At 39.4% G+C, this 26,857-nt stretch overlaps 1 protein-coding gene across 2 annotated transcripts in view; it reads left to right on the top strand.

Annotated features, from left to right (window-relative positions):
* JAK2 (Janus kinase 2) overlaps positions 1–26,857 on the top strand; it is a 97,095-nt gene that overhangs the window by 62,941 nt on the left and 7,297 nt on the right. For both annotated transcript variants that reach the window (XM_020801535.3, XM_020801536.3), the window contains 15 exons: positions 1,099–1,256; positions 5,035–5,146; positions 6,755–6,941; positions 8,255–8,382; positions 11,703–11,837; positions 12,823–12,910; positions 14,929–15,056; positions 16,390–16,528; positions 17,674–17,825; positions 19,000–19,150; positions 19,476–19,612; positions 19,737–19,926; positions 21,059–21,183; positions 23,469–23,641; positions 26,277–26,394. In XM_020801535.3, coding sequence (XP_020657194.3) covers positions 1,099–1,256; positions 5,035–5,146; positions 6,755–6,941; positions 8,255–8,382; positions 11,703–11,837; positions 12,823–12,910; positions 14,929–15,056; positions 16,390–16,528; positions 17,674–17,825; positions 19,000–19,150; positions 19,476–19,612; positions 19,737–19,926; positions 21,059–21,183; positions 23,469–23,641; positions 26,277–26,394 — 2,121 coding nt within the window. The remainder of the gene's footprint in view (positions 1–1,098; positions 1,257–5,034; positions 5,147–6,754; positions 6,942–8,254; positions 8,383–11,702; positions 11,838–12,822; positions 12,911–14,928; positions 15,057–16,389; positions 16,529–17,673; positions 17,826–18,999; positions 19,151–19,475; positions 19,613–19,736; positions 19,927–21,058; positions 21,184–23,468; positions 23,642–26,276; positions 26,395–26,857) is intronic.

The following is a 26,857-nucleotide window of genomic DNA, read 5'->3' as shown; positions in this document are numbered from 1 at the left end:
AATTAAACAGTAGAGTACAAATCACATTTAATTCAGAAATATTTCAGTCACAGATACCAGAGTTATTCAGATTTCAGTATTAATAATTTGCATAATTCCGATGCTTGAAGAGAACTGTAGAGCTCATTAATTACATGTGCTTTGGAATGACTGCAGAATTCTGACACTTGGTGGTATCTGAATAGGGCCTTGTTCCTGAAGTGCATCTAGGTTTTTGTTACGAGGTTTGGCCACCAAGTCCAAACATGGCTACCCTTACTGGCAACAGCTCTCCCATATCATAGCCAGTGATTCCATTCCAGTGTCATTCCACTGGTGTTGATGGACTTTGGGTTCCACCAATCCTGTCAAGATGTTCAGATGTCCCAGCCTTCTGGGAGCATTAAGTATCTCATAAACAATGTGTGCACTGCATACCTTTTTTAAATGGCAGACTCCAGTTATTATGGCCAAATCGTTGTGGTGATATCAAGGACTTCAGTACCTATCTTGGGTTATATGCAACCCACTTTCTCTGTGCATTCATTTGCATCTTTTTTTATCTTGTTCTGTGAGTAGATTTTAATATTAAACTATGATTATTATACATATTTTTGTCTAGATTTCAGATGTGTTCTGTCCTGGACTTTCTTAAATGTATTCTTTTAACAACTGTTATAAGATCATTAACACTTTTATTATTTCAAATGTCTGTATCTTTGTAATGCTCAGTTTGACACTAATCTGTAGAGTTATTTATTTGAAATTTGACCTGTATTTTGACCCAGATCACTCTTTTGTTCAGTGAAATTTGGAAACATAGACAAAGGCTTGCATTCACTGTATATAAAGCCTTTCCAAAGTCTTAGTATCTTAACATGTAAGCATCATAGTACTTTTTCGAAATAGAATAGCTTAATTCCCTCTTCAAATATAATTGTTAAGGAAATCCACTGATTACACATTTTAGTGATCTTAGAGAGATCTTAGAAGATCTTAATACAAATAAAAAGGATAAAAGGGTCAGTCAGTGGATGCATATGCTATTCATGCGTATTATATCATTAAAGTATAATATGTCTCACCATCTTTTCCTGTCTTCTCCTATTCTTTTTGCAGGAAGCTGAATTTCATTCATTAAGAGATGCCCTTTCCTTTGTTTCATTAATTGATGGATATTACAGATTAACTGCAGATGCTCACCATTATCTATGTAAAGAAGTAGCACCTCCCTCAGTTCTTGAAAATATCCAGAGCAATTGTCATGGTCCAATTTCGTGAGTGACACTTACTTTGTCCTGACATTTTATGAGCCTTTGAGAGGGATTTTTCTTTGTAGTATGTACAACTTTTGTGAGGGCAGTGTCTTTGCTCAAGTAAGAGGAACTGGTATTCAGAAAGCAATCTTTAACGTATGTAGCCAGTCCAAATTTGTACAGTCGTGCCCCGCAAGATGATGTTAATTCGTTCCACGAAAATTGCTGTCTTGCGAAATGCGGTTCCCCATTGGAATGCATTGAAATCCATTTAATGCGTTCCAATGGGGGAAAATAGTCAGCGTTTTGCGAAAATTGGCCATAGGAAAACCATTTTGCGAAGCGCGGATCAGCTGTTAAAGTCGCTGTCTTGCGAAAAACAGTCCTGAAAACACCCGTTTTGCGAGTCGCAGACCAAGCTCTCAAAATCGTTGTCTTGCAAAAAACAGTCCCCCCAAAAAAACCCGTCTTATGAAGCATGGACCAAAACATCGTCCAGCGAAAATCGCCCATAGGAAGCACCATTTTGCAAAGCGCTATAGTGATCACAAAAACTCATCGTCTAGCGAATAAACTGTTTTGCGAGGTAATAGTCTAATAGGGCACCACTGTACCTGGATGTGTTTTCTGTTCGAATGGCATTTGGACTCCATTTTGAACTGTCTCGATGGGCATGACTGCTCATTCCCATCCTGAGTAATTGGTTTTTGTATGGAGCTGTTGCCTGAGTTAATTAGATTTCTAATATATAATGCTTTATCCTCTTTATTTATCTGGTAATTATCTGGATTTTTGATATAATGTATGTGAAAATCTTTTCTGTAAGAGATTTTTGTTCGTTTGATTCAACTGCAAAACTTAATGCAAATTTAAAAATGTTTTCTTTCATTCTCAGTTCAACTCTGAGTCAGTAAAGTAGTAAATGGATAATAATGAATGTAAGGGCTCCCGGTCTTAACCATGGTGTTGGTGTATGATGTCATAAGCAGAGGGTACCTTAATTTGTTCACTGTACATTCTGGCAAAATTAGAATTAAAGCTTTGAAGAAAGCAAAGGCAATTCAGCTATCTGTTTCTTGAATGATTATGGGGAAATAGAAGATTGCTAGCAGAGGAAATTGCTTTTGGAACAAATGTTTTTTTTTAACATTTTTGTAAAGATGTGGTGGAAAGGATGATTTCAGGTTGTGGAGGTTTTCCCAGTACCTTTGAATAGTATTTCCTTGTTCTGAAGAGCTAAGTGTGTTGTGCGCTTCAGTGAAGGAAGCCATGAGTAGCAAAATGAAGTGAATTTCATGGGAAAGATTTTAGATGGCTTTCTTTGAGAAAATGCCAGAGGGCAGTCTTTTTCTTTAGGAAAACATCTCCTCTTGGTGGAAGACAGAATTTGTTTCTGACTTCATTGCAACAGGGATCTCTACATTGACACCACAAGGCCAAGCCTGACTTACAGTTCCTCTGTGCTCTGTTTTCTAATTTATGTTATTCATTTATGTTACTTGGTCTTGACCCCTCCCCCAAAGTGCTGTCCCTCCCCCCAATTTAAGTACTAAACAACAGGGGTAGGAAAAGAATCCTGTTGGTGCTCCTCTGTTATGAAAGGCATGTGCCAAGTGGATTGGCGAGAAGTGGCTTTCTTATCTCACTTTTGATCCGTACTTTTCCTCTTGGTTACACAGATAAACTTTTAGTCCCCTAAATTCTGTTGATGTCAGACGTTTTGAACCAAACAAATCTCATCTCCAGGGTAAAAAGGAAAAGAAACATAGGTAGGAGCTGTGCTGAGTTGGACCAAAGGCCTATCCATACACATTTCATTCTTACAGTAACCAAATTGATGAGTGCAAGACATTAGCAATACCATCTTCCTAGTCATGTTTCCCAGCAACCTGCCACATAGGCAGCCTCCGTCTGGTACTGGAATGTATTTGAATCATAATGAGTAGTAGCCTTATCTTCTGGGTTCTTCTATTATGAGAAAAGAAAAAAATCCACAAACAGGCTATGGCTTTTTTCATCCCACCTGCGTCTAGGGAGGCCATGAATTGATGAACAACTTTAAACATGTACAGTCAACCCTCGATTTACGAACTTAATCCGTTCCGGATGTCAGTTTGTAAATTGGAAAGTTCGTAAATCGAGCCAGCATTTCCCATAGGAATGCATTGGAAACCAATTAATCCGTTCCGGCCGAAGTCCTCCCATGGAAAAGCAAGCCAGGTGGCTGGGAAGAAATCGGCTCCCTCCTTTCACCTGATGCTGAGTCCCCTTCGTGCCGGCTGAGCTCAGCCCGGCGCGAAGGGGACTCAGCATCGGGTGAAAGCAGGGAGCCTTTTTTTTTTTTTTTTTTTTTTTTTTTTTTTGCTTCGGAGGTTTCAAAGAGCTTCCTCCGATGTCAGAGGAAGCCTTTTGAAAGCTCCAAAGGCAGGGAGGAAGGGCAGGAAATTTGAATTTCCTGCCCTTTCTCCCTGCCTTTTGGGTTCATAACTCGATTTGCATTCGTAGGTAGGGTCTGCTACTTGAGATGAGATCGGGTTCATAACCCGAAACATTCGCAACTAGGGCCATTCGTAAGTCAAGGGCCCACTGTATTGCTGGATTGTCCCTTCCTTACTAAGAGAGATGCCAGCAGATGCAGTCCTGGGTAAGTTATTCAGCCTCATGAGAATGCCCCTGTTCTGTTTTGGACAGCAAGTGCCTCAGTTCCAGAAAATCAGGGCTTCTGTATCTAATGTGGTACAAATTGGATGACATTTGAACTACACACTCTGTCCATTTGCAGAAACAGTGGGGGGAAAGGCTTCTGGGTATCTGAACCTTGCCATTACAACTTTTCCCTTTTGCAAAAGTTGTATCTGAAACATAGATACTTTCAGTGTTATCAAAGTGGCCAACTGTAGAGGATTCCTTTTACAGTATGATGATAGTTTTCAGATATTCCTAACGTGGAGACATCCTTGTGTCTTCTGGAAAAGCAGGGAGATATTCTGAAATGTGGTCATTTGCATTCTCTAGGCACCCTTAGATAAATATTTTATCTATACAAGTGAATGTGTCACCTTGGCAGTACTCCATTAGGAACATTAGAAGGTAGATGGGTAGTTGTGTGTCTTTTTCCACATGGATTATTGGTGTATGGGTTTCAGTGACTGGCTTGTAGTGCCACAGAGCAAGAAGCTTCTTCTTCAGACTCTTAATGAGAGAGCAGTCAATATCTTTTATCTAGACAAGTCAGAATTCAGTTCTGTCTTCCATTAACAGACATTACTTACCCACAAAGACTGTTCTCTAAGCCTTCTAAAAAAACAAGAATGTATGGTAAGTCAAAATTCCCTTTTTTTTAAAAAACCACCAATATGTGGGGTGTTTCTTTGTAAAGTACCAGTTACTAGAACTCTTTCAAAAGAAGGGTAGAGCAAGTGTGTAGCATAGTTGCTGTAATCTACAAGCACTCATGGATACATACTCCAGAATCTTGTTGCATTACATGAGTGCATAAGAGCAGTTGTGTAAGGGGGCAAGAGGTATCGTTGGATGCCTAGTTGCCCTCCACTTGTGGAGTCAGTACGGACATCAGCTATGGGACGGACAAGTGGCAAAATGCAAAAAACAAAACAAAACACTTGTGCTCTGATGCTTGTGGTGTTTCACAGTATGATTTGCGTGATAGCTGTAATGTATTCAAGCTCAAAAATTCTTTATATGGGATTAAAGTCTGGTAGTCATTATGACTGGTTTGTAGTTCAGAATGTCTTAGGTCTTTTTAACATTTTTCCCCTTTATATTTTAAAAAAAACAGCATGGACTTTGCAATCAGTAAACTGAAGAAAGCTGGCAACCAGACTGGCTATTACGTTCTTCGTTGCAGTCCAAAAGAGTTTAATAAGTACTTCCTTACCTTTGCAGTGCAGGTTAGTATTGAGAATCAGAACTCTCAATGGTTCTGATGGTGAGTAATAAGTGGGAGATCCAGAATTTCTTTGATTGTGGGTATGCTGGCTAGTTTTCAGTATAATCTCTGTGCTTCATGAATGACATATATATATTTATGATTATTTTATGATTTATGATATTTATATTTCTGAGAATCTACAAAACATGGGAAACAATAAAGAATTACAGTATTTGCTTTTCTATTATGATGTAGGTGCAAAATAATGGATATTTAACTGTTAGAATGAAACTCCATACTAATATTTACATATCTTCACAGTTTATCAGGCAACAGTTTATGTCTCATGATCCAGGTTTTGCACATGTATCATGAGACATCTACTTCAGACTGTACCAACAAAGGACAGTAGTTTAATTTTCAATATTTAAAATGTAGGAAGCAAGGTTTCCGTTAAGGTGCACTGCTGCATGAGTGCATGCAACTCCACATACATACACCCCACAGCTTTCCTCCTTCTCTGCACACCCACAGTGAGCGTTTCCAGCTCCTTTTATTTCAGTTGCAACAGAACCCCACAGGGATGTGTGTGTGGAGTCGTGGGGGGACAGTGTCACATGCGAAAGTGGCAGAGCCCCACCTAGCGGGGCTGAAAAGTAGACAGAATGTTGGTAGGAGGGGTTTTGATGTGTTTGTTTTTTGGTCTGATTTGAAGTCTGTTTGAAGCTGTCATTTTTAATATTTTCACCCCTTGCCATTTTTTACTGAAGAGGTTTTCAGTACCAGATGTTGCTAGCAGGATTTATTTTTCTGTCCTTTAGCAATTTGAAGCATAAATGTGATAAAAAGCTAGTTTGCCACTTAGTCTGCTGGCCCTAAAGCAGTGGTCCCAGCCTTGGGCCCCCAGATGTCCTGGCCAGCACAGCTGGTGTTGAAGACTTCTGGGAGTTTTAGTCCAAGAACATCTGGAGACCCAAAGTGAAGAATGACTGCCCTAAAGAAATATACTGATTTAGGCACTGCACACCAGAGGTGCAAGATTTGCATTGGATGAGTGCTGAAGAGCCTGTGAAGGCTACCAGGACTTTTGATTTCACACAGTCTCTGTCAGTTTTCAGGATGGTCATGGTTTCCAAAGCGAATTTCAAGAGCAATTTTTTTTTCTGTTGATCAAAGCATGTAGTTATATGTGAAGGAGATCTGAATCTTCATTAGGTAGAATGCAATAAAACGTATAGCATGCAGAGGCTTCCCTTTGGTTTTCAACCAGCTGGCCACATCCTTTTCCAAGATATTTGTTCCCCTTGGTAGTTTTCAGTTTCCCTTCCTCAATAGACACTGAATGTTCTGTGACTACAGGACATACTTCTCATGCAACTGGAGAGTGGGGTCCTCCATTTAATGATTCTTTTCCCCAAGAGTTTCCCCCCTACTTCTATAATATTTGGGGTGTCTCTAAGCCTGTTGATGCCTCTCTTTGTGTGAAAGTGGTCCCTTTTAGCTATAGAGAGATCAGTACTATGAAGATGAGTGCTGTTAATAACTAAAACTTGATTAAATTTAAACAAAGTTTAAACAAAAATGTTAATTTTAAAACAACATGTTTCTTCTCCTCTGAATTCTACAGCAAGACAGCACCATTGATTATAAGCATTGCTTGATAACAAAAAATGAAAATGGAGAGTATAATCTCACGGGAACGAGAAGAAGTTTTACAAACCTCGTGGATCTGTTGAATTGTTACCGGACAGAAACTGTCCGTTCAGATAGTATGATATTTCAGTTTACCAGATGTTGCCCTCCAAAGCCAAAAGGTAAAGGGTTGATAACTTCTTGAATGTTGTTGCTCTTGTAGTTCATTTTTTTGTAATAAAATACACCTGAGGTAAGAACTGCTGTCACTAAAACCTATCACAATTTAAAGGAACACAAACATATATAATTAAAATACTAAAGTAGCAGAACTGGAGTCAAACCTCTGCAGAGCAGAATTTTTCCTTTAATGTTCTGGATTGATTAATGAAATGTGTCTAGACAGGACAGTTTTGGGAAAAAAATCCTGGTCAGGAACCCTGCAGTCAGAATTCCAGGATTGGGAACTATCAAACAGCAGGAGGTAGAATGGCCCTTTTACCTTCCCTGTATTGTTTTTTTGTCCCTCTGAAGGGTGCCTTGGTCCACCTCTGGCAAAACACAAAATGAAACAAAACAAAAAAGACAATATGTGACACCTTAAAGACTGTTCTATTTTAATGTAAGCTTTGTAGATCATGAGGATGCAAGGGTGCATGGGGAAACAAACCCCTACATAGGCTGTTCTACCTGCTGCTGTTTGATGGTTCCCAGTCCCATAATTTGGCCTGTGGGCGGGGTTCAACCAAATTGTGAGACTGGGAGTTCTTTCCTGCCCCCCCCCCCAAAAGTCCCATCTCTAGAGAATACATTAATAGCCTATACATGTACATGCATTCATATCTGGAAGCAGTAGAATGTAAAATATAGAGTATGTTTTACGTAGCAAATGCTGTCTGATCTTCTCGGCCTCCAGAACCCTTGGGAAAAGTAAAACAAACACGGTTGGTGTGTGGTGCACTGGGACTGTTGCTCAGATAGTGAGTGAACTATATAGTTTGGATGTTTCCTCTTCTTTTCTGTTTATTCCCCTGCTCAAACCTGACACACATGCACTTGAAAAAATTCAGCAGTTTGTCCAGTGTTAATGAATGGCCAGACTCCAACATAACTCCAAAAGCACAGCAACTCAAGAGTGCTGAGTTATCCATTGCCTCAGAAATAATTCACAGCAAATGCTCTCATGCACAATAATAGCAGAGACAAAGGGAAAAAAACTTGGGCATTTTGTTTTGCTTCATGACCCATGAACTAGGTCATGAAATGAACCACAAATCAGCTTGGTTCATCGGGGATTTTGGTTCGTGGTTGATTTTGTGCCCATCTCTAATAATTATCTCTTTTTAAAATGTGCTTGTGTGAATGAGCCTCTGGAGATAGAGCCTTCTCAGTATTCCATATCACCTCAAATAATACTTGAATTTACATGTTGGGCTGAGAGTCAGCATTTACAGGCCATGTGTGTTTGAACCAGTGTTCTCTTGGCTTCTCCCAGATAAATCCAACCTTCTAGTCTTCAGGAGCAATGGAAATTCTGATGTGCCAACTTCACCCACCTTACAGAGGCATAAAAATATCAACCAGATGGTCTTCCACAAAATCCGGAATGAAGACCTGATCTTTGTAAGTTCAACAGGCATGTGCCCTATACCATTCTGGTTCTAAATACAATTACTCTGTGTATTGAGTCCCATCTTTTCTCACTGGAGCAGTTTCTCCATGATGTGCCTTACTGGGAATTATTTGCACAGAAAAGTGGATATTGTGATAAATGCACAAGGTAGACTCACATTTTTACAAAATGTTGAATTAATTATATATTTGAGAGGGGATATCCATTCACTCTGTGACTAAATCATTGCTGATGCTGATGTATTTATAATTTTATTTTTATATTTTATCCCTATTAAAAGAAATATAGGAGTACAATTCAGATGATGTCCTAATTTTCATATACGCATCTTGCTCCCCATTATCTCTTACAGTATTTCACTAAAGTCAGATCACACAAGGGAATTCCCTAAGGATCTGTACTAGGATCACTGCCTTCTAACTTTTTGCTACACTGCTTTGAGCTACTGTTAAATGTAGGTTCCAGAGGATAGCCAGTGTTAGTCTGTTGCAGCAAAAATAAGAAAAACAGTCTTGTTGCATCTTAAAAATGAATAGGTTTTTCTTATTGTATGTGGTCTTGGCCTACAACACACTTGCACCTGAATTGGGCTGAAATCCATAAAAAGGTTTTCCAAAGGAATTCCACAAAATACTTTAAGATGTACTTTGTTTTTTGGAAATATAGGAAGAGCTACACGTTGATTAAATAATAAAATGGTCAAAGTCCTATTAGCATAAATGTGCACAAATGACACCAGTGGACATCATCATCTGGGCTGGTAAAATTTAACTTAAATTAGCTAAAGGTTTGTTCTTTGTAGTGGCCTCTGAATGCACACAAATGGGTTTTATCCTGTGCCTGCGCAGGATGCTCAGAAAATTCTAGAGCTGGGGGGGGGAGAGACAATTAGTCGGCATCCCCCCCGCAGGATATGAGCTCCACCTCCTCAACCTTCCTTTCAGTTCCTCTTTTTCCGCCGTTTGAGTAGAACATTAGGAACATAGAGTGCTAAGGAAAGTGATTTTAGCTTTGCTAAATTTATTTTTATTTTTTGTATTTTTATTATTCTGTTTTGTTCAGCCTGATAGAATCTCCAGTTTCTTTTTTTATTATTCCGTTCTATCGTCCTTTTCCCCCCACTCCCCCTCCAGCGAATTTCCCCCCTTTATTTTCTTTTTGTTTTATGGCCCCTCGGTGCTTTAAGAAGTACTCCATTTGTCTCAGGCAAATTCCTCTCACAGACGGGCACGATCTCTGCTTATTTTGCCTGGGGGAATCCCATCACACCTAGTCATGCACTGCGTGCCGCATCTTTTCCAAACAGGCTATTAAGCTGCGGCTCAAACGACTGAGATCCTTTCTTTACGAGAAGTCTTTGAATCCTACCATGGAGGTTACAGCCCTCCCTTCTTCAAACCCTCCTCGTCAGGAAGCTGCTAAATCAGCTACTAGCCCTATTGACCAGTCTTTATCCAGCACAACTTCTTTACCTGTTAAATCCAAGACCTCTAAAAAACCACCTAAGCCAGCTTCCAACAAGGCTCAGCAACGGTCTATTGATCTTGCAAATAAGAGGAAAGACAAGGAGAGGCCTAAGAGGCAAAAGGAACTAACCAAACCGGCTACTGCACCTCTTTCCGTGGCTCCTATACTGGTGCAGGATTTTCTGAGGGAAGAGATTGGGCTTTCCGACAGGGAGGAACACACCATACCTCCAGCCTGAAAAGCTCATGACATTCTGAGCACGTCTCCGGGTTCGGGCCGATTTGGAAAGTTTGTTATCCTGCCTCCTTTTTCAGGCTTGTCCTGGGAGCCTCAGGCTGGGGCAGAGCATTTAATAGCCCAGAATTGTCACTGGCAGTGCCAATCTCAGGGCAAAAGAGAGTCCTAGGGAACCTTGGAAGCTGAAATGGGAAGATAAGAAGCTTTCAGCTAAGTTTAATTAAATATTACCAGCCTGGATGATGACATCATTTAGCTGGCGTATATTTGCACAAGAGGATTTTGCCCAATAAGTAATAAATATTTCTTCGGAGGAGCAGTAGGAAATCCATGTTTGCTGATAGGACCAGATTATTTAGGGTGACTGAAACAAAAAGTGGACTGTGAAGCACTCCAAAAGTGCCTTTCAAAACGGGGTAAATGAGCTCTAGATGGCAGATGTACAGTCGTTTAGGAAGCGAGAGAAAAGTAATGGATACTGCAGTAAAAACTGTAATTTCAGCTATACATTGGTGAGTTCTAAGCTTCTGATAACTCAAAAAAGGGAGCTTTTTGGTAAAGGACATCATGGCACTGTTTACAGAAAAAGAAATGAGGCTTTCAAAGAAAACACAGTCCCTACAGCCAAATATGGTGGACGTTCAAAGATGTTTTGGGGTTGCTTTGCTGTTTCTGGCACTGGATGCCTTGACTGTGAATGGTAGCATGAAATCTGATGATTCCTAAAGAATTTTGGGGTGGGTGCAACGTAGTGGCCAGTGTCAGAAAGCTGCATCTCCACCTGAGGTCATGAGTCTTCCAGCAGGGCAATGATCTGAAGCACACTTCCAAAAGCACTCAGAAATGGTTACAAACAAAGTGCTGGAGAGTTCTGAAATGGCCAGCAATGAGTCCAGATCTGAATCCCATAGAACACCTGTGGCGAGATCTCAAAACAGCAGTTGAGAGAAGGCATCCTTCAAATCTCAAGGCCCTGGAGCAGTTTGCAAAAGAAGAGTGGTCCAAAATTCCAGTAGAGAGGTGTAGGAAACTCATTCATGGTTACAGGAAGTGATTGATTTCAGTTATTTTTTCCAAAGGGGGTGCTTCCAAATATTAAGTTAAGGGTTCCAATAATTTTGGGCAGTACATTTTTGGGTTTCTGTGTGGGATTGTATCTGATGTGACTTTTCTTCTGTATTTTTTTTTGTGTGTGTTATTCCAACACAAACAAACAAATTGAACATGTGAGTACCAAAATATTTGCAACTGCAACAATTTTCTGAGAGAAGGGTTGCATTTTCTGACAGAATTGCAAGGGTGCCAATATTTCTGGCCATGACTGTAAGATTGTGATCCTATGTGCTTAAACGGAAAGAAATTCAGTGGAACTTACCCTTTCATTAAGTATGCAAACGATCCATGTAGAAGTTTCTCTGTTTGTCTCTAATAATTTAATAGAAACAGTTTTTGGATTCCATTATTTTGCATCTTAATTGTTTTTAACTGATGCTGCTATTTTAATAGATTCAAAGCTTTTTGTGATTGTTTTGTTTTTAAATGAGCACAAAAAAGTTTTCCTGTTGATCTGCTCCTCTTTCCCCTACCCCATATTTGGTTTTCTTAGAATGAAAGTCTTGGGCAGGGCACCTTCACTAAGATTTTCAAAGGAGTGAGGAAAGAAGTGGGAGACTACGGAAAGCTGTATCAGACAGAAGTCCTGCTGAAAGTCTTGGATAAAGTGCACAGGAACTACTCTGAGGTTTGTTGTTTATGTTATATTTGATGTTTTCTTATTTTGCTGGTTTAATGTAAGCCACCTAGAGTGAAAAAGGTTGAAAATGTATAGTCTGAGATAAAAGGACAATACTGGTCTCTATATAAAAAAGGGAGGGATATCAAAGTCAAAAGTGTATGCCAGATGTACTGAGGATGATGCAGTTACAGACATATCTACTGTATTTTTCCCTTGATAAAGAGATGTTGGTACACTACACTGAAATTTCTGAATTCTGTGAATAAGATGTTAAATTAGATGTACTTACAATGCCATTTTCAGTGATTGTTTCTACTTGGGTTCTGTTGTGTTTTTCCTTTGTTGAAAGCAAACGAGGCCTGGAGAAATTTTTGGTTCTGAAGGAAGACAGTGAGATACTTAATAGCCAGAGAAAAGGGATTCAGCTGATCAGTGACCTCAGTGGCATAAACATAGTGGCTGAAATCCCATCCCTTAGTAAGTTGCACTAGAATAGGCCCATTTAATCAGTGGAGATTTTGTGAGTCAACTATCCATAAACTAAATTGATTCAAGCAGTGCTATTCTACTTATAACTTAATTTAGCATAGTAAGCTGCAACTAGAATAGGCCTGTTTGAATCATTGGAACTTACGGAGGAGTTGACTTACCAGGTCTGTAGCTCAGAATTCAAGAGCAGTTGCCTAGTTGTTTATTTACTAGTTCTTACCATATAAAGTGTTCTTGTGTTCTCATTAGAAATTTTCCTAATACCATTAAATTGGCGTGTTGTGCTTGTGGTTGTTATAAGAGAGTGGTGCATTATGCAGAGAATAATTATTTTTAAAGATAAGCCTGCAGAAACCAGTGGTACATAAATAATTGTGCAGTATTGTAGAAGATAGTAGAGATGAGGCTATGTGAAAATATGTGCGTGTTTTTAATTAGAGTTAATTTCACTTAATTCCTACTAGGATTCACTCTGTTAATTGTTGTTCCCTTTCTCGTTCAGTCATTCTTTGAAGCTGCCAGCATGATGAGTCAGCTCTCTTACAAGCACTTGGTATTAAATTATGGAGTTTGTGTCTATGGAGAGGAAAGTGAGTAAAACTACTTAATTATTTTGTATACAATAGTTCACTTCTTATCTTTGAGTATGTTAATAGCTATTATGGGATTTATCTGCATCCTGATCATATATAGATTGTCTGCTAAGGTAGTATATACCACATTATTTCATGTATAAGATGCCTCTTTTTCCTAAAATAGTTAAGAGTAAAAATTGAGGGTCATCTTATACATGGAAGTAAGACAAACCTACGTGCCACAGCTGGCATGCAGAGCTCTCTCTGTGGGCATGCGAGCCATGTCAGTGCTGCTGCCCATGCCAGCACAGCTCATGCCGTTGCCTTGTCCCCTGCCTGAACGGAGCCCGTGAGTGGTGCTGGAGATAGTGATAAGGTGGTGACAGCAGCAGGAGGTGAAGGAGAAGCTGCACCTGGCCGTCCCTCAGTGGGAAATTGCTGCTGCCCATTGACTGCAACTCTGGCACTGCAGGAGAGTGAGTGAGTGGGGTGCAGCACAGGAAGCCCGGGTGAAGGCCCTGCCTATATTTGAGGAGGGGGAAAAGGTGATTCGCTGATTTGGGCACTCGGGCTCAAAAGGGTCAAAATTGGGACGGGGATGTTATACATAGGGGTGTCTTACAAACAGAAAAATACAGTACATTGTCATGAAACAATTAAGAGACTGGATTGATGTAACAGCCGGGGGTGGGAAAATGTGGCTCTGTATCTTTTTGTGACCTAGCAGCCTCAAATATATAGCCAGTAGGTGGGGTATCGTGGCAGAACATCTAGGGAGTATTAATACCCACATGTGAAAGATTTATATTATGTGCCGTCTCTGTAGAATAACCAGGCCTTGAAAAATGCACTCGTCCACTTGTCTGTGAGGAGTGAAAAAATGCTGCTTGACGAGCCACAGCTCCCTCCCTGCCTCCTTACCTGCCTGTCTCTCTCTCAATGATCCTGCGGTCCTCCCCTCCCCCCAATTGCAAAAGGAAAACAGCCCTCTACTTGCGACAAGAGAGTTCAAGCAGCACATAGATATATAGCTCTGCAGGAAAATGTAGAGTAGTCCCATGCTGGAGAATATGGAGATTCCCTGCTCCCAATTTCAACCGAACAAGGACACATCCTGGGGTGGGATGGAACCATGGCTCCTTAAGAGGCCAGGCACTTTTGCTTTCAGTTTTATTTTTGCTGGAGACATTCAAAAGAAAGGCATTCAAAATACAAGCTTCATGACCCACAGGCACACAGGTAATGAAGCAACCCAAGTTTGAGGGTATGTTTATTTTGGGTTTGTACGCATTGTTACATAGAAATAAAAGTGAGCAAGTGCCTAGTTTAAATTTGTTAACATAAATTGCAAGGCTATAGTCCAATCATGCTGACTGGTGACATTTTTGACTGACTGGTGAGACATTCTAAAAATTTTCAAGCCCTGAGAATAACGCTTCCTTGATATATTTGAAAGCCTTTCCGTATCAACCATTTCCCCCTCACTTAAAAAAAAACAATTTCCCTGTGATTTGAGAACTGTGACTGATCAGAATTATATCACTTGTATTGCATGTGCATGAATTTCCACCATTCAAATCTCGCCCTCCCTTCCAAACCAGCACCAGAAACCTTAAACCTCGTAAGATTGCTTACAAAGGATACATATGTTGATGTTTTCTTTAAAAATATCCGTAAACCATTTTTCCAGGAGGATTTGAAGCCATATCTCAATATGATTTTCTCCTTCCTCATCTGACCATGCAACATTAGCTAGCCCTTTAGAGACTTCAGAATATATATTTGTGGGGACTACAAAACACATTTACATTTTTGTAATTTGTAGTCAGATTCCCAAGAACTTCTCAGCATTAACTAGGTTGCAAAAATGAGAATTGTTTCTAAAATTTCCTATGTACGTTGACGGGGGAAAACAAACATTTTTCAGATAGGATAACATAATGATTGCTAACTATGATATATTGTTTGTTTTGGATTCTGTTATTTGTTTTTATTAATATTGTCCATTTATTAATATCTGTATTTCCATTCAGATATTTTGGTACAGGAGTATGTAAAATTTGGATCGTTGGATACATACTTGAAGAAGAATAAGAGCTCAATCAATATTTTGTGGAAATTGGAAGTGGCAAAGCAACTGGCGATGGCAATGCATTTTCTAGTAAGTAGTCTGCATTTGTCATTGATTTAATCTCAAAACCCAAGGGGCTTTGTGTGGTTTTCCCTTCTCAAGTATTTTACATGGTTATTCATACGTGCTTCACGTGTTCTGATTGTAGCATCAAGGCCATATTCCTAAACAACATAGTCTCAATGCTGCTCTTAAACACATAAAAGAATATTCCTGTTTCATGGGTTGAAGGGAATAACAATGAGACTTAATATAGGGAAGACCATAGTAGTACTCTTTCCTGAAAAGCAGCTGTCGTGATCTGTTATAGGTAGTCTTTTTCTTTCTCTGGGGCTTGTTAAGTGCGTGTGGAGTTGCATCACAACATCCAGTTCCCTATGTTCAATTTATTTAATTTTCCTCTTCACTACACTTCCTAATACATAGGACCACTGTCTATACTGTAGCTTCCATCCAGCCTCTCTCCTTGCCAGTGCACTCTGCAAATTCAGCATGTGAAGTCTGATCTCAACCACCTTCTATGTCTCCAGCAAGGAAGGATGGGAAATGAGGGCAACAGCCACTCCACTGAGCTGTATTTGAAATAGGCTCTGGTTCTGTTAGCCCCAATACTGAAGAATTTGGCTACGTATGAGCTAAAGAGAAACTGATTGATTACAGACTGCATGATAACAAAAGAATCCTAGCCTGTCCACTGGGGGCATATGGGATTCCAAGGCACCTCAGTCTGCAGATAATCTTATGTAACCCTTATTACTGTTTTTCTGATGCTACCACCAAAATAATACCAGAAACATCCTGTGTTCTTGAATTTGTTGACTATAGAATCATTATTTGTGCTCAGCTTTAAGAGGATCAGATCTGAATTACATAGGGTAATGAATCTGTTTGGTTTAATAAAAACATGGGGTGGGGGACAAAGTCAAATCCAGCTGCACTCTTGCTATGGTCATTGTTCAAATCTGATTTGTATATGACCTAAAATGCCAATGTATTAAATTATAGGTTATTCATTCCAGTGCAGAAGCAAAGAATTGCCCCATGGAAACAGAGACTGTATTTTCCTCTTTTGTGATTTTGACTAAAAATATTGCTGTGGATTATGCAGAGCTTTGCTAGATACTGAAGCACATAGGGCAGAATCCACTACCATTGGTAGATCCATGGAATTGGCCTAGCTATGTTCACATCTATGAAACAGGAGAATATGGGAATCCATTTTCATGGAGTAGTGAGGGAGAGTCTAATGCTCCCATGTTCTAAATGTGTAAAAATTTTTGTAGAAGTATCCTCATGAGAAATGCAGTTACAGTTTAATCTGTGTTTGTGGGAGAAATTAAGCCACAGTATTTGTCTTTATCAGGAAGATAAAAACCTTATTCATGGGAATGTATGTGCAAAAAATATCTTACTTATCAGAGAAGAAGATAGGAAGTCCGGGAGCCTTCCTTTTATCAAGCTTAGTGATCCTGGTCTTGGTATTACCGTTTTGCCAAAAGACAGTAAGTCTCTTTATTAATTTCAGTAGTTAGCATACTACTATGTAAATGTTAATAAGTTTCTTTCATTTCTCTCTTTGTGTTGAGTATTTATTCCACCATTCAATTTCCTTCTTTCTCTCTCCCCTCTCCCTCCCTCCCTTTCTTTTTGAAAAATTGGTAGGGAACATATTTTAATATATTCACGAAGGCTTTCACGGCTGGGATCTAATGGTTGTTCTGAGTTTTTCAGGCTCTTTGGCCGTGTTCTGAAGGTTGTTCTTCCTGACGTTTCGCCAGTCTCTGTGGCCGGCATCTTCAGAGGACAGCAACCTGTACAGGTAGAGCAGGTCAGGAAGAACCACCTTCAGAACACGGCCAAAGAGCCCGAAAAACCCAGAACAACCATTGGAACATATTTTGCTACCTAGAAGTATAGATGTTTGTTTATATGCTAACAAGTATACTTGTGCCATGAGTGAAACATAAAATGTTGCCTGGAACTGTTGATGTTCATGTAAGGTTGCATAAGTTGCTGCAGCGTTTTGTAGTTATTACAAAGTACAGGTAGTAATTTAAGAGCAGTATATGCATGATTTTCCTAATCCAGTGGTTCCAAGATATTTATGCACAGGAGATTCCTTGGCCTCTTTTATGAGACAAAGACTATTTCGATTATGGCTTAACTCTGTATGTCTGCAGAGTGTTTTTCATAATACAAGAATGTTCATGTATTTGGACCTTTAATTTACAATCTGAGTGAACATGTCAAAAATACCTTATGCAGATCAGAGACATTGATCTTCAATTTTTGCATCATTAACAACAGTAATAGTAACAGTGTACCATCAAGTCAGTTCCAAGTTATGACAAGCAAGGGTTTTCTATATCTAGAGTACTCAGTGATAAAGTGGTTTATCATTTGCTGCTTTGGGGGACACTTTGAGACTCTACAGCTTGCCTAGAGCTACATGGGCTGGCTCTTTAAAGCATGAGATAATTTCATTTTGCATATTTATTTAGAATATTTGTAGACCATGTATCAGCAGATTTGTCTCAAAACGGTTTGTGTGATAGATGGAACACCAGTTTAAAACATCACAAAAATATTTCTAGCTTCTTAATTGCATACTAGTAAGAAACTATCCTGCTTTTTTATGTTAATCTAGTTCTTATTGAGAGAATACCATGGGTGCCACCTGAATGCATTGAAAATCCCAAGCAACTGAGTTTGGCAACAGATAAGTGGAGTTTTGGGACCACTCTGTGGGAAATCTGCAGTGGAGGTGATAAGCCTCTTGGAGCACTGGATTCTCAGCGAGTGAGTACTACCTGGAGCTTGGAGTATTTGTCTTTCTGTCCTTACAATCAGCATTACTGAGGTACAGTTTCCTTCAGCCATCTGGATACAATTTCATCATGCATTTCTATCCCATACAGTGGGGTCTTGACTTAAGAACGGCTCGAGTTAAGAACATTTTGACTTAAGAACCACTCTCATAGGAAAATATTGACTTGACTTACATACTTAGATTTGAGTTAAGAACTGAAAAACACCCACGTGGGAGGCAGGGAAAGTGCAAAATTTGAACTTTCACTTAACTGTTGGCCAGTGAAAAGGGTGCCTGTCTGCTTCCTCACTCCTCCCAGCGTTTAGAGAGTGGATTGGGAGACAGTCTTCAGACTGCCTGGTACTGGACTGCCTGGACTGTATTTTCCCTGCCTTTCCTGAACCTTTCTTGACCTAAGAAAAAAAAGAAACAAAATATCCCCCTCTAGTGGTCAAAGGCAGAATAGCAGCTTCCCATTAGTTTCTATGGACGGAAAACAGCAGATACGGATCAAATGGTTTTCAATGCATTCCTATGGGAAATGCAGATTTGACCTGAGAACTTTTTGACTTGAGAACCGCCTTCCAATACGGATTAAGTTCTCAAGTCAAGACCCCACTGTACTGTCTTTAATAATTAGGAAAGAATTCTGTAGCTGAAATAACATGTTACAGGTGATACATGCCATTTTCTTTATCTTTCTCCCTGTAACAGAAGCTACCATGTACTAACTGGTTCATTTGCAGTGAGTCTCCCCATCATCAAATTCCTGCTCCCCCCTCAATTTGCTGGCTTTTAGAAGAAGAGCCATCAGAGAAATAGTGCTGTTTAAACAGCAAAGTGATTATCAATGGCTCACTGAGTAGCAACAGGTGACATGCATAATGTGTCCCATGATAGTAAATTACTGGATCTTACAAATTTATAGAACAACCTTTGTGGGAACAAAATTGGTATTTTTTAAAAAGACCTCCTTAAAAATCTCCTGATGTAATCATTTGAGATTGTTTACCTAAAAGACTATTGCTGCTGTTTTATGCTAGTTGATGATGTATAGGCAGAAAATTTCAGTTGCTATTGAAAGTAGCCAGTTTTTTTTTTCAATTATCTCTTAGAATTGCTCTTAAATTACTATAATAATGCTTGGAATGTCTTGAATTACAGAAGCTACAGTTTTATGAAGATAGGCATCAACTTCCTGCTCCCAATTGGACCGAACTGGCAAATCTTATAAACAGCTGCATGGATTATGAACCAGACTTCAGGCCTTCTTTTAGAGCAGTTATACGTGATCTTAACAGTTTGTTCACTCCAGGTAATGTTAAACAGAGTAATCGTGACTGGTTTTGATTGGAGATGTAGTCTGTTCTCTGATTTTTCAATTAGGGTGTGCTTCTTTGTGTGGCAAAGTGTTAAGTTACCTGGGAGAGAGAGGGGCTTCTTTGAGGGGCAGCATGAGTGGGGACCCTCTGAAGGCCAGATGAAGACTTGTAGGGTGGAGGTTCCCATCTTCTGCACTGAAGATTAGATTGTTCCTCTTATTTGCCTTCTTAATAACAAATAGTTTGTGGTCTTCTGTTTCTGTTCAGATGCTATGGAGAGTCTGGCTAAATGATATTTTTCTTTCTTTGTTTTTCAAGATTATGAATTATTGACTGAAAATGACATGCTACCAAATATGAGAGCTGGCGTTCTTGGGTTTTCTGAGGCTTTTGAGGACAGGGATCCCACTTACTTTGAAGAAAGACACCTCAAGTTCTTACAGCAACTTGGCAAGGTGAGAAATACGAATAGCTTGTTTCAGGGATAGGTAGACAACGTTGGCACTAGAAGAACAGCTTGTAATATTTATGCATGCACCCCACAACCAGTATTTTTGTTTCTCTTTATTTGTCCTGTAGGGTAATTTTGGCAGTGTGGAGATGTGCCGGTATGATCCACTGCAGGATAACACAGGGGAAGTAGTGGCTGTCAAAAAACTACAGCACAGTACAGAAGAGCACCTGCGGGATTTTGAAAGAGAAATTGAAATTCTCAAATCTCTGCAGCATGAAAACATTGTCAAGTACAAAGGAGTGTGCTACAGTGCTGGTATGCGGTCCACTTCATTCATAGCCATTTCCCATTCTTAGGCAGGGACACTTTATTTATTGGGAAGGAATGAACCAAAACTTACAGTTTGACTTATGTTAAGCAACAGGATTTCATCAAATGTGTGGTGCTTCAGATGTTGGACTGTAACTCCCATCAGCCCTCACTTCATAGCCATATAGTGGGGGATGATAGGCATTGCTTCCCCAAACCATCTGGAAGCCCACACATTTCCTATCCACTATGATAGAAGAGTTTAAAGAATTGCTGGTGATTTACAGTTCTGGTACAAGACAGAATATTGGGACATTATAAAGGTACAGTGGTGCCTCACATAGCGACGTTAATCCGTGCAGCAAAAATCGCTGCTAAGCGATTTCGTCACTATGCAATTTTAAAAAGCCCATAGAAACGCATTAAAACCTGTTAAATACGTTCCTATGGGCAAAAAATTGACCTTAAAGCGAAGATCCTCCATACGACGGCCATTTTTGCTGCCTCTAAAGCAAGGAATCCGTGTGAAAACACAGCGGGCGGCCTTTTTTTTTTTTTTAACCCGGCGGCCATTTTGGAACCGCCGATCAGCTGTTAAAAAATCATCGCTTTGCGATGATCGGTAAGCGAAACAGGGAACCGATCATCGCAAAGGGAAAAAACCCGCATAGGAAACATCGCAATGCGATCGCAAAAAGTTCATCGCTATGCGGTTTCGTCGCTAAATGGAGTGCCCATTAAGCGAGGCACCACTGTATAATAATTGTCATAATCTTATCTGAAGTATATATTTGCTAGTGCAGTCATTTGGGCTGCTAGTATGTAGACATTAATCTGTTAATGTTGCCAAGTTTATCCGGTTATTAACATATTCTTAGATTTACCATCCAGTAGTTGTATGCTATTCTTGATTTTTGTTATTTCACTTAGTTCAGGTCATAATTATGATGTTGCATGTGTTTTAGGAAAATAGAACACTGTACATTTGGCCACAAACATGGAGTGCTTCACTATGTATATGCTTGCCATGGTCTGGGCATTCTGCTTGTAAATCATATCAGGTTTAGCCATAAAGTTGAATATCAAACCTAAACTTCCTCAGATCATAAATATTTTCATTTGTTATTTGTTTGGAAAGGCCGGAGAAATTTGAAGTTGATAATGGAATACTTGCCGTATGGGAGTTTGAGAGACTATGTCCAGAAACACAAAGACAGACTAGATCATAAGAAACTCCTGCAATATGCTTGTCAAATATGTAAGGTAATATACTGTACTACTGTCATTTATACTTGCAGTCTTAACAGTTTGTCTTAAACTCTAAATCAACTTTCCTCCAGCTGTGTTGAATCACAGTTTCCATCATTCTGAAGGAATGAGGTAGAGGGAGCATAACCCTGAGTCTAGGGAATAGGAGGGGGTGGAAGAGAAGTGCCTCGCTTTGTCACATATACTTCCAGCCTGGAAACAGGATCTGCCTGCTTTTTCTTAGCTGGCAAATGATGCAAAGACAGCAGAGAACTGACACAGAATATTGTCATGCTGTCCCCCTGACCTCAATTTCAGATTTGTGTACAGTACATTGTCATGTACATGAGCTGGTCATCACATGGGGCATTTCTTTGCCCAAAATAAAGCCCATACCAACATGCAAGATTTCAGTGATCAGAAATAAACACCACTCGTTTATTTGGTGACAGTTATTTAGAAAATACCGCCCCCCAGCAATTTCCATTTTCCCAATTGATCTGCTCCCAATCATGAAGTATTTTCTTCTTGGTTGCCATATTACTCCTTTTGTCTCTTCACTGCTTTTATTCATGTCTTTCCAACCTTTTTGATTATTTTCTTGGTGTCTCAGATAGGCTGCTTTTAAGAATATTGGATTGGGATTGGGCAATTTTGCCTTCCCTAGACTTGTCATGAACAATACCCCCTCAGGAAATACTTACTTAACATTTTTTTTAAAAAATAGACCTGACTGAAAGTTCAGTTCCAGTTTTAAAAGAGACAGCCACTTAAATTCATTTTATTTTTATTAAAGCAAGGCTATACCCAGAAACTCCACACTGTTTCAGAAAAGAATGGGTGCTTCTGCAATCATCCAAGAGAAGCTGTTCTCTCTTTATTAATCCCCCATTTTGTGGAGGTTGGGGAATAATCCAAGGACCAGAAAAATTGGCACATGGGTAGCATATAGGATTTTTCTAAAAAAAATAATAATTTTTTTTGACTCAATAGCTGCAGGAAGGATGATTTTCTCCTCCAGCTAACAAATTGCCTGGGCCAGACTCTGAAAGCTCCAGTGGCAGAATGCATTTGGGGATGTGAAATCATTCCTGAGGTAGCTGGATGCAAATGGCTGCTGCGACAGTAGCAGGAACCTTTCTTTCCATGCAGTAAGGTGTGCAGCTTGAAGTTTGGAAAGTGAGAAGGTGTCTTTCACATAATAATACCAGAAGTAAACATCTTGGTGTGACTGGGCTAATCTCCATTCGTGTTAAGGCAGGCTTCTCCCTGGCTCCAGAGCATACCACAGGCAGATGGACATACTAGTGGAAGAAAGTTTGCACAGATGGTAGGAGAAGAAGAGGGTAAAGAGAGGGAAGAGTTTTATCTCCTCCCCCTCCATCTGTTGTGCAGTGGTCACCTGCTATAAATAGACATAAGATAGTCAGCTGTAATTACTTTCAGTTACTTTCAACATAGCAGTTGAATTTCACAATTTATGCCTGTAAAAAGGATGGATATAATTGTAATTCTTAAAGAGAGAACTTTCTTGTTTTATTTATTGGGCATCAATAAGACTCTTAAACGTCTCTTATTCCAGAGACCACTCAATCCCTTGCTTCTTTAACTTTCTTAATGGTGCACTATCACATGCCCTCCGGAATTGTAAAATGTATGTATAATAGAGTGGTGTGTCTGTTGAGATAAATCATAGGAGGAGGAACTCTTTCATGGTTTAGCTCCTGCTGCTTATATCTGGAACATACAATAGGAAATTTAATGTTTGGAACTGGTAACATTAATTTTCCACTAATTGAAAACAAAGGAGTTGAATAAACAAAATTTAAAAATAATAACTTCAGTAACAAAAAATAATACTTTCTAGGACTCAATCTGCCACTGATGATTAGAAAATATGACATTCTACGTCAGAATGGTAGCTGAGGAGCTATAACATCAGTTCTCCATGAAGTATGGTTAAGCGCTACAGTGTTTGTCTGCTTAGACGGTCTTTTCACTTAGCAGTAATCAAAGTGGTGACATCTAGTGGATAATATGGCCAGTTTAAGGAGCACTCTTCCTTGAGATGGGCATATCACTTCCTGTCGTTTATTTTGTTGTAGTTGCATAGAATTGTCCTTTCCGCGAGAAGTGTTACTAATTGTCTTATTCATAAGCTCGTTCATTAAATTTTGAGAAGGGAAAGAAAAAAGATTTGTGACACTCAAACATTTGCATGGCTTAAAAAATCTTCCACATGGTCTCTTTTAACTTTTAACAGTCAGCTTATCTTTCATAATTTTGTTTGAAAATTTCAGGGCATGGAGTATCTTGGAGCAAAGAGATATGTTCATAGAGATCTAGCAACTCGAAATATTTTGGTGGAGAATGAAAACAGAATTAAAATTGGAGACTTCGGTTTGACTAAAGTCTTGCCTCAGGATAAAGAATACTACAAAGTAAAGGAACCAGGGGAGAGTCCTATATTTTGGTATGTTCCTGTTTCCTTCCCTGTCCAAATTATAAAAATACCATTGTTGCAGGAAAGCTTTGTCACTTTGGGTATAATTGTGAAAAATCGGCTCTAGATTAGTGTCTGTTATCAGTAGTGGACTGAATGAGGGTGAATAAACTGAAAGTTAATCCAGATAAGACATAAGTGCTCCTGGTTAGTCGAAAGGTAGATCAAGGAATAGGGATGAAGCCTGTACAGGATGAGATTGCATTCCCATTTAAAAAAAAAAAATTGTGCTTTAGATTAAAATCACTATCTAATATCTTGGCATATCTCCCGTTTGTTCTCCTGCCGGATCATAGAACGCTTCTAATGGAGCTGCCCATAATGGTATATTTCTCCTGGATTCATCCCTGAACCTGGATACCCAGGTCTTAGTGGTAGAAGAAGTGAATTTGCATATACAGTGGTGCCTCGCATGACGATGTTAATTGGTTCCAAAAAAACATTGCTATGGGAAACTTCGTTATGCGAAACGCATTTTCCCATAGAGATGCATTGAAAACCGGTTAATCCATTCCAATAGGAACGGATTACCGTCCTTAAGCGAAAAAACCCATTGGAAACATCGTTATGTGATACAATGTTTCCCCCATTGGAATGCATTGAAGCCTTTTCAATGCTTTTCAATGGTTTAGCGAAGTCAATTTTTGCAAATTTAAGTGTGTCATAAAAGGGTCAAAACGGTTTTAAATGCTTGGAATAGCTTCTGCACCTTCTAAAACGGGTGAAAACTTAATTTGGCTTTGATCTGACTTTTCGTTAATTTTTGCTGAATTTTTTTCTCCCCCACCAACTTTTGACAGCTGTCAAAATATGACAGCTCCATTATTTCCTATGGGGGAGGAAAAAATTCACAAAAAATTAATGAAGACTCAGAACAAAGCCAAACTTAGCTTGCACACAATTTAGAAGGTCCTCTAACGAACCCAAGCATTTAGAACAGTTGCTGACTTTTCGTTAATTTTTTGTGAATTTTTTTCTCCCCCATAGGAAACAATGGAGCTGTCAAAATTTGACAGCTCCATTGTTTCCTATGGGGGAGAAAAAAATTCAGCAAAAATTAACGAAAAGTCAGATCAAAGCCAAATTAAGTTTGCACCCATTCTAGAAGGTGCTCTAACGAATCCAAGCATTTAGAACCGTTTTTGACCATTTTAAGACACTTTTTAAAATGAAAAAAAAATCGCTATGTGAAGCAGGGGACCTAAAAACGCATTCACTATGCGAAGCATGGTCCCAAACTTCGCTAAGCAAAAATCGCCCATAGGAAACATCGTTAAATGGTGCATATTATTTTCTTTAAAAAACCATCGTTATGCGAATTCATCGCTAAACGAGGCACTCATTAAGCGAGGCACCACTGTATAAAACTTCTGTGCCAGCTACATCCGTTTCCTGAGATATCTGATCTGGCCACTATAATACATACCCTTGTTACTTTCTGGCAGGTTTACTGTAATGTGCTCTGTGTGGGGCTGCTGATGGAAAGTGTCAGGAACTTCAGTGGGTCTGAAATGCAGCAGCCAGATTGCTGACTGGGGCTGGTTACAAGGATCACATAACCTCCCTGTTACAGCAGCTCTACTGGCTGCCAGTCAGTTATCAGGCATAATTTAAAGTGCTGGTTTTAATTTATTTATTTATTTTATTTTGTTTATATCCCACCCATCTGATCAATTGACCACTCTGGGCGGCTAGCAACACTTAAAATAAAACAATTTAAATATAACATCAATATATAGCATCAATAATTAACTGTTCAAAATGGAAAGGAAAAAGGAAAAACATAAATCAAATAACCTATAAAGCCCTAGACCAGTGGTTCTTAACCTTTGTTACTTGGATGTTTTTGAACTGCAACTCCCAGAAACCCCAGCCAGCACAGTTGGTGGTGAAGGCTTCTGGGAGTTGCAGTTCAAAACTCCTGAGTAACCCAAGGTTAAGAACCAGTGCCCTAGACGATCTGGCTCCAAGCTATCTCAAAGACTATCTCCCATTATGAGCCAGCTCAAGTGTTAAGATCATCAGGAGAGGGCTTTCTCTTGGTCCCATCACCTTCACAGGTGCATCTGATCGGGACACGGAAGAGAACCTTCTCTGTTGTTGCTCTCAGACTTTGGAACTCCCTCCCACAGGAGCCAGGCTGGCCCCATCTTTGCTGTCCTTACGCAAGCAGGCAAAGGCCTTTTTCTGCAGGCAAGCCTTCCCTCAATAACCAGCTAACTGTGTGGTTTTTAGATAGATTTTTATGCATTCCTGCTTTGACTGGATTGTTAGTATTAGTGTTTTCCTCGCAGAGTGACATTTCTAAAAAAAAATTGTATACTTATTGATCTTTGCCGTAATATTGCTTGTTAATTGATGTAAGATGCCTCCTTATTCATTGTTCATAATTTTTAAATATCGCTTTTTAATGATGTTAAAACACCATTATACAGTATACTCATTGTTTTCAACTTTAAATGTTGTATTTCTTTGTTGTAAGCCGCCTTGGGTCCTTTTCAAGGAGAAAGGCAGGGTAAAAGTATTTTAAATAAATAAATAATAAAAGATAGTTAAGAGCATAATCTAAATGGCATTTAAAATGTACTCATTTTTTGTGTTACAGGTATGCTCCAGAATCACTGATGGACAACAAGTTTTCTGTGGCCTCAGACATGTGGAGCTTTGGAGTGGTCCTGTATGAACTTTTCACATACATAGACAAGAACAAAAGTCCCCCAGCGGTTAGTAGATGGATAGATTTTTGCCTGTGCATGGCAGATACTGAGCCAGCATGTTATCCTACCCTATATCTCCTATCTGTTTATGTTTTAAATTATATAAGAGATTCCAGGGTTGAATGGAACTTCTAAGAGCATCATGTAGAGGAAAATGTGCCTGGGATGCACTGTGGAAAATGATGTGAATAAATTCAGACTCAGTATATGCTTGTTTACTTTCTTCAAGCTCCTACTAAAAAGGCTTTCAGTAACAAATGAGATCATCCTCTAGGCTTATAATCTAATATGCAATACAAAGGGTATGGATCATGAAGAGGAAACCAAGCAATTGCAAGCATCAGCCAGAATTGTGTTGCTGGTTTACATGTGTATAAGTTAAGTCATTACTAGGCACATCCTTGTTGTACAGTCTGGGACATAAATCATCATGCAACTAGCAGTTCATTAGCTAACAGCAGTTTACCAG

Source organism: Pogona vitticeps, chromosome 2 (assembly GCF_051106095.1).
Source record: "Pogona vitticeps strain Pit_001003342236 chromosome 2, PviZW2.1, whole genome shotgun sequence".
NCBI lineage: Eukaryota > Metazoa > Chordata > Lepidosauria > Squamata > Agamidae > Pogona > Pogona vitticeps.
This window is presented reverse-complemented; position numbering and strand designations above follow the sequence as displayed.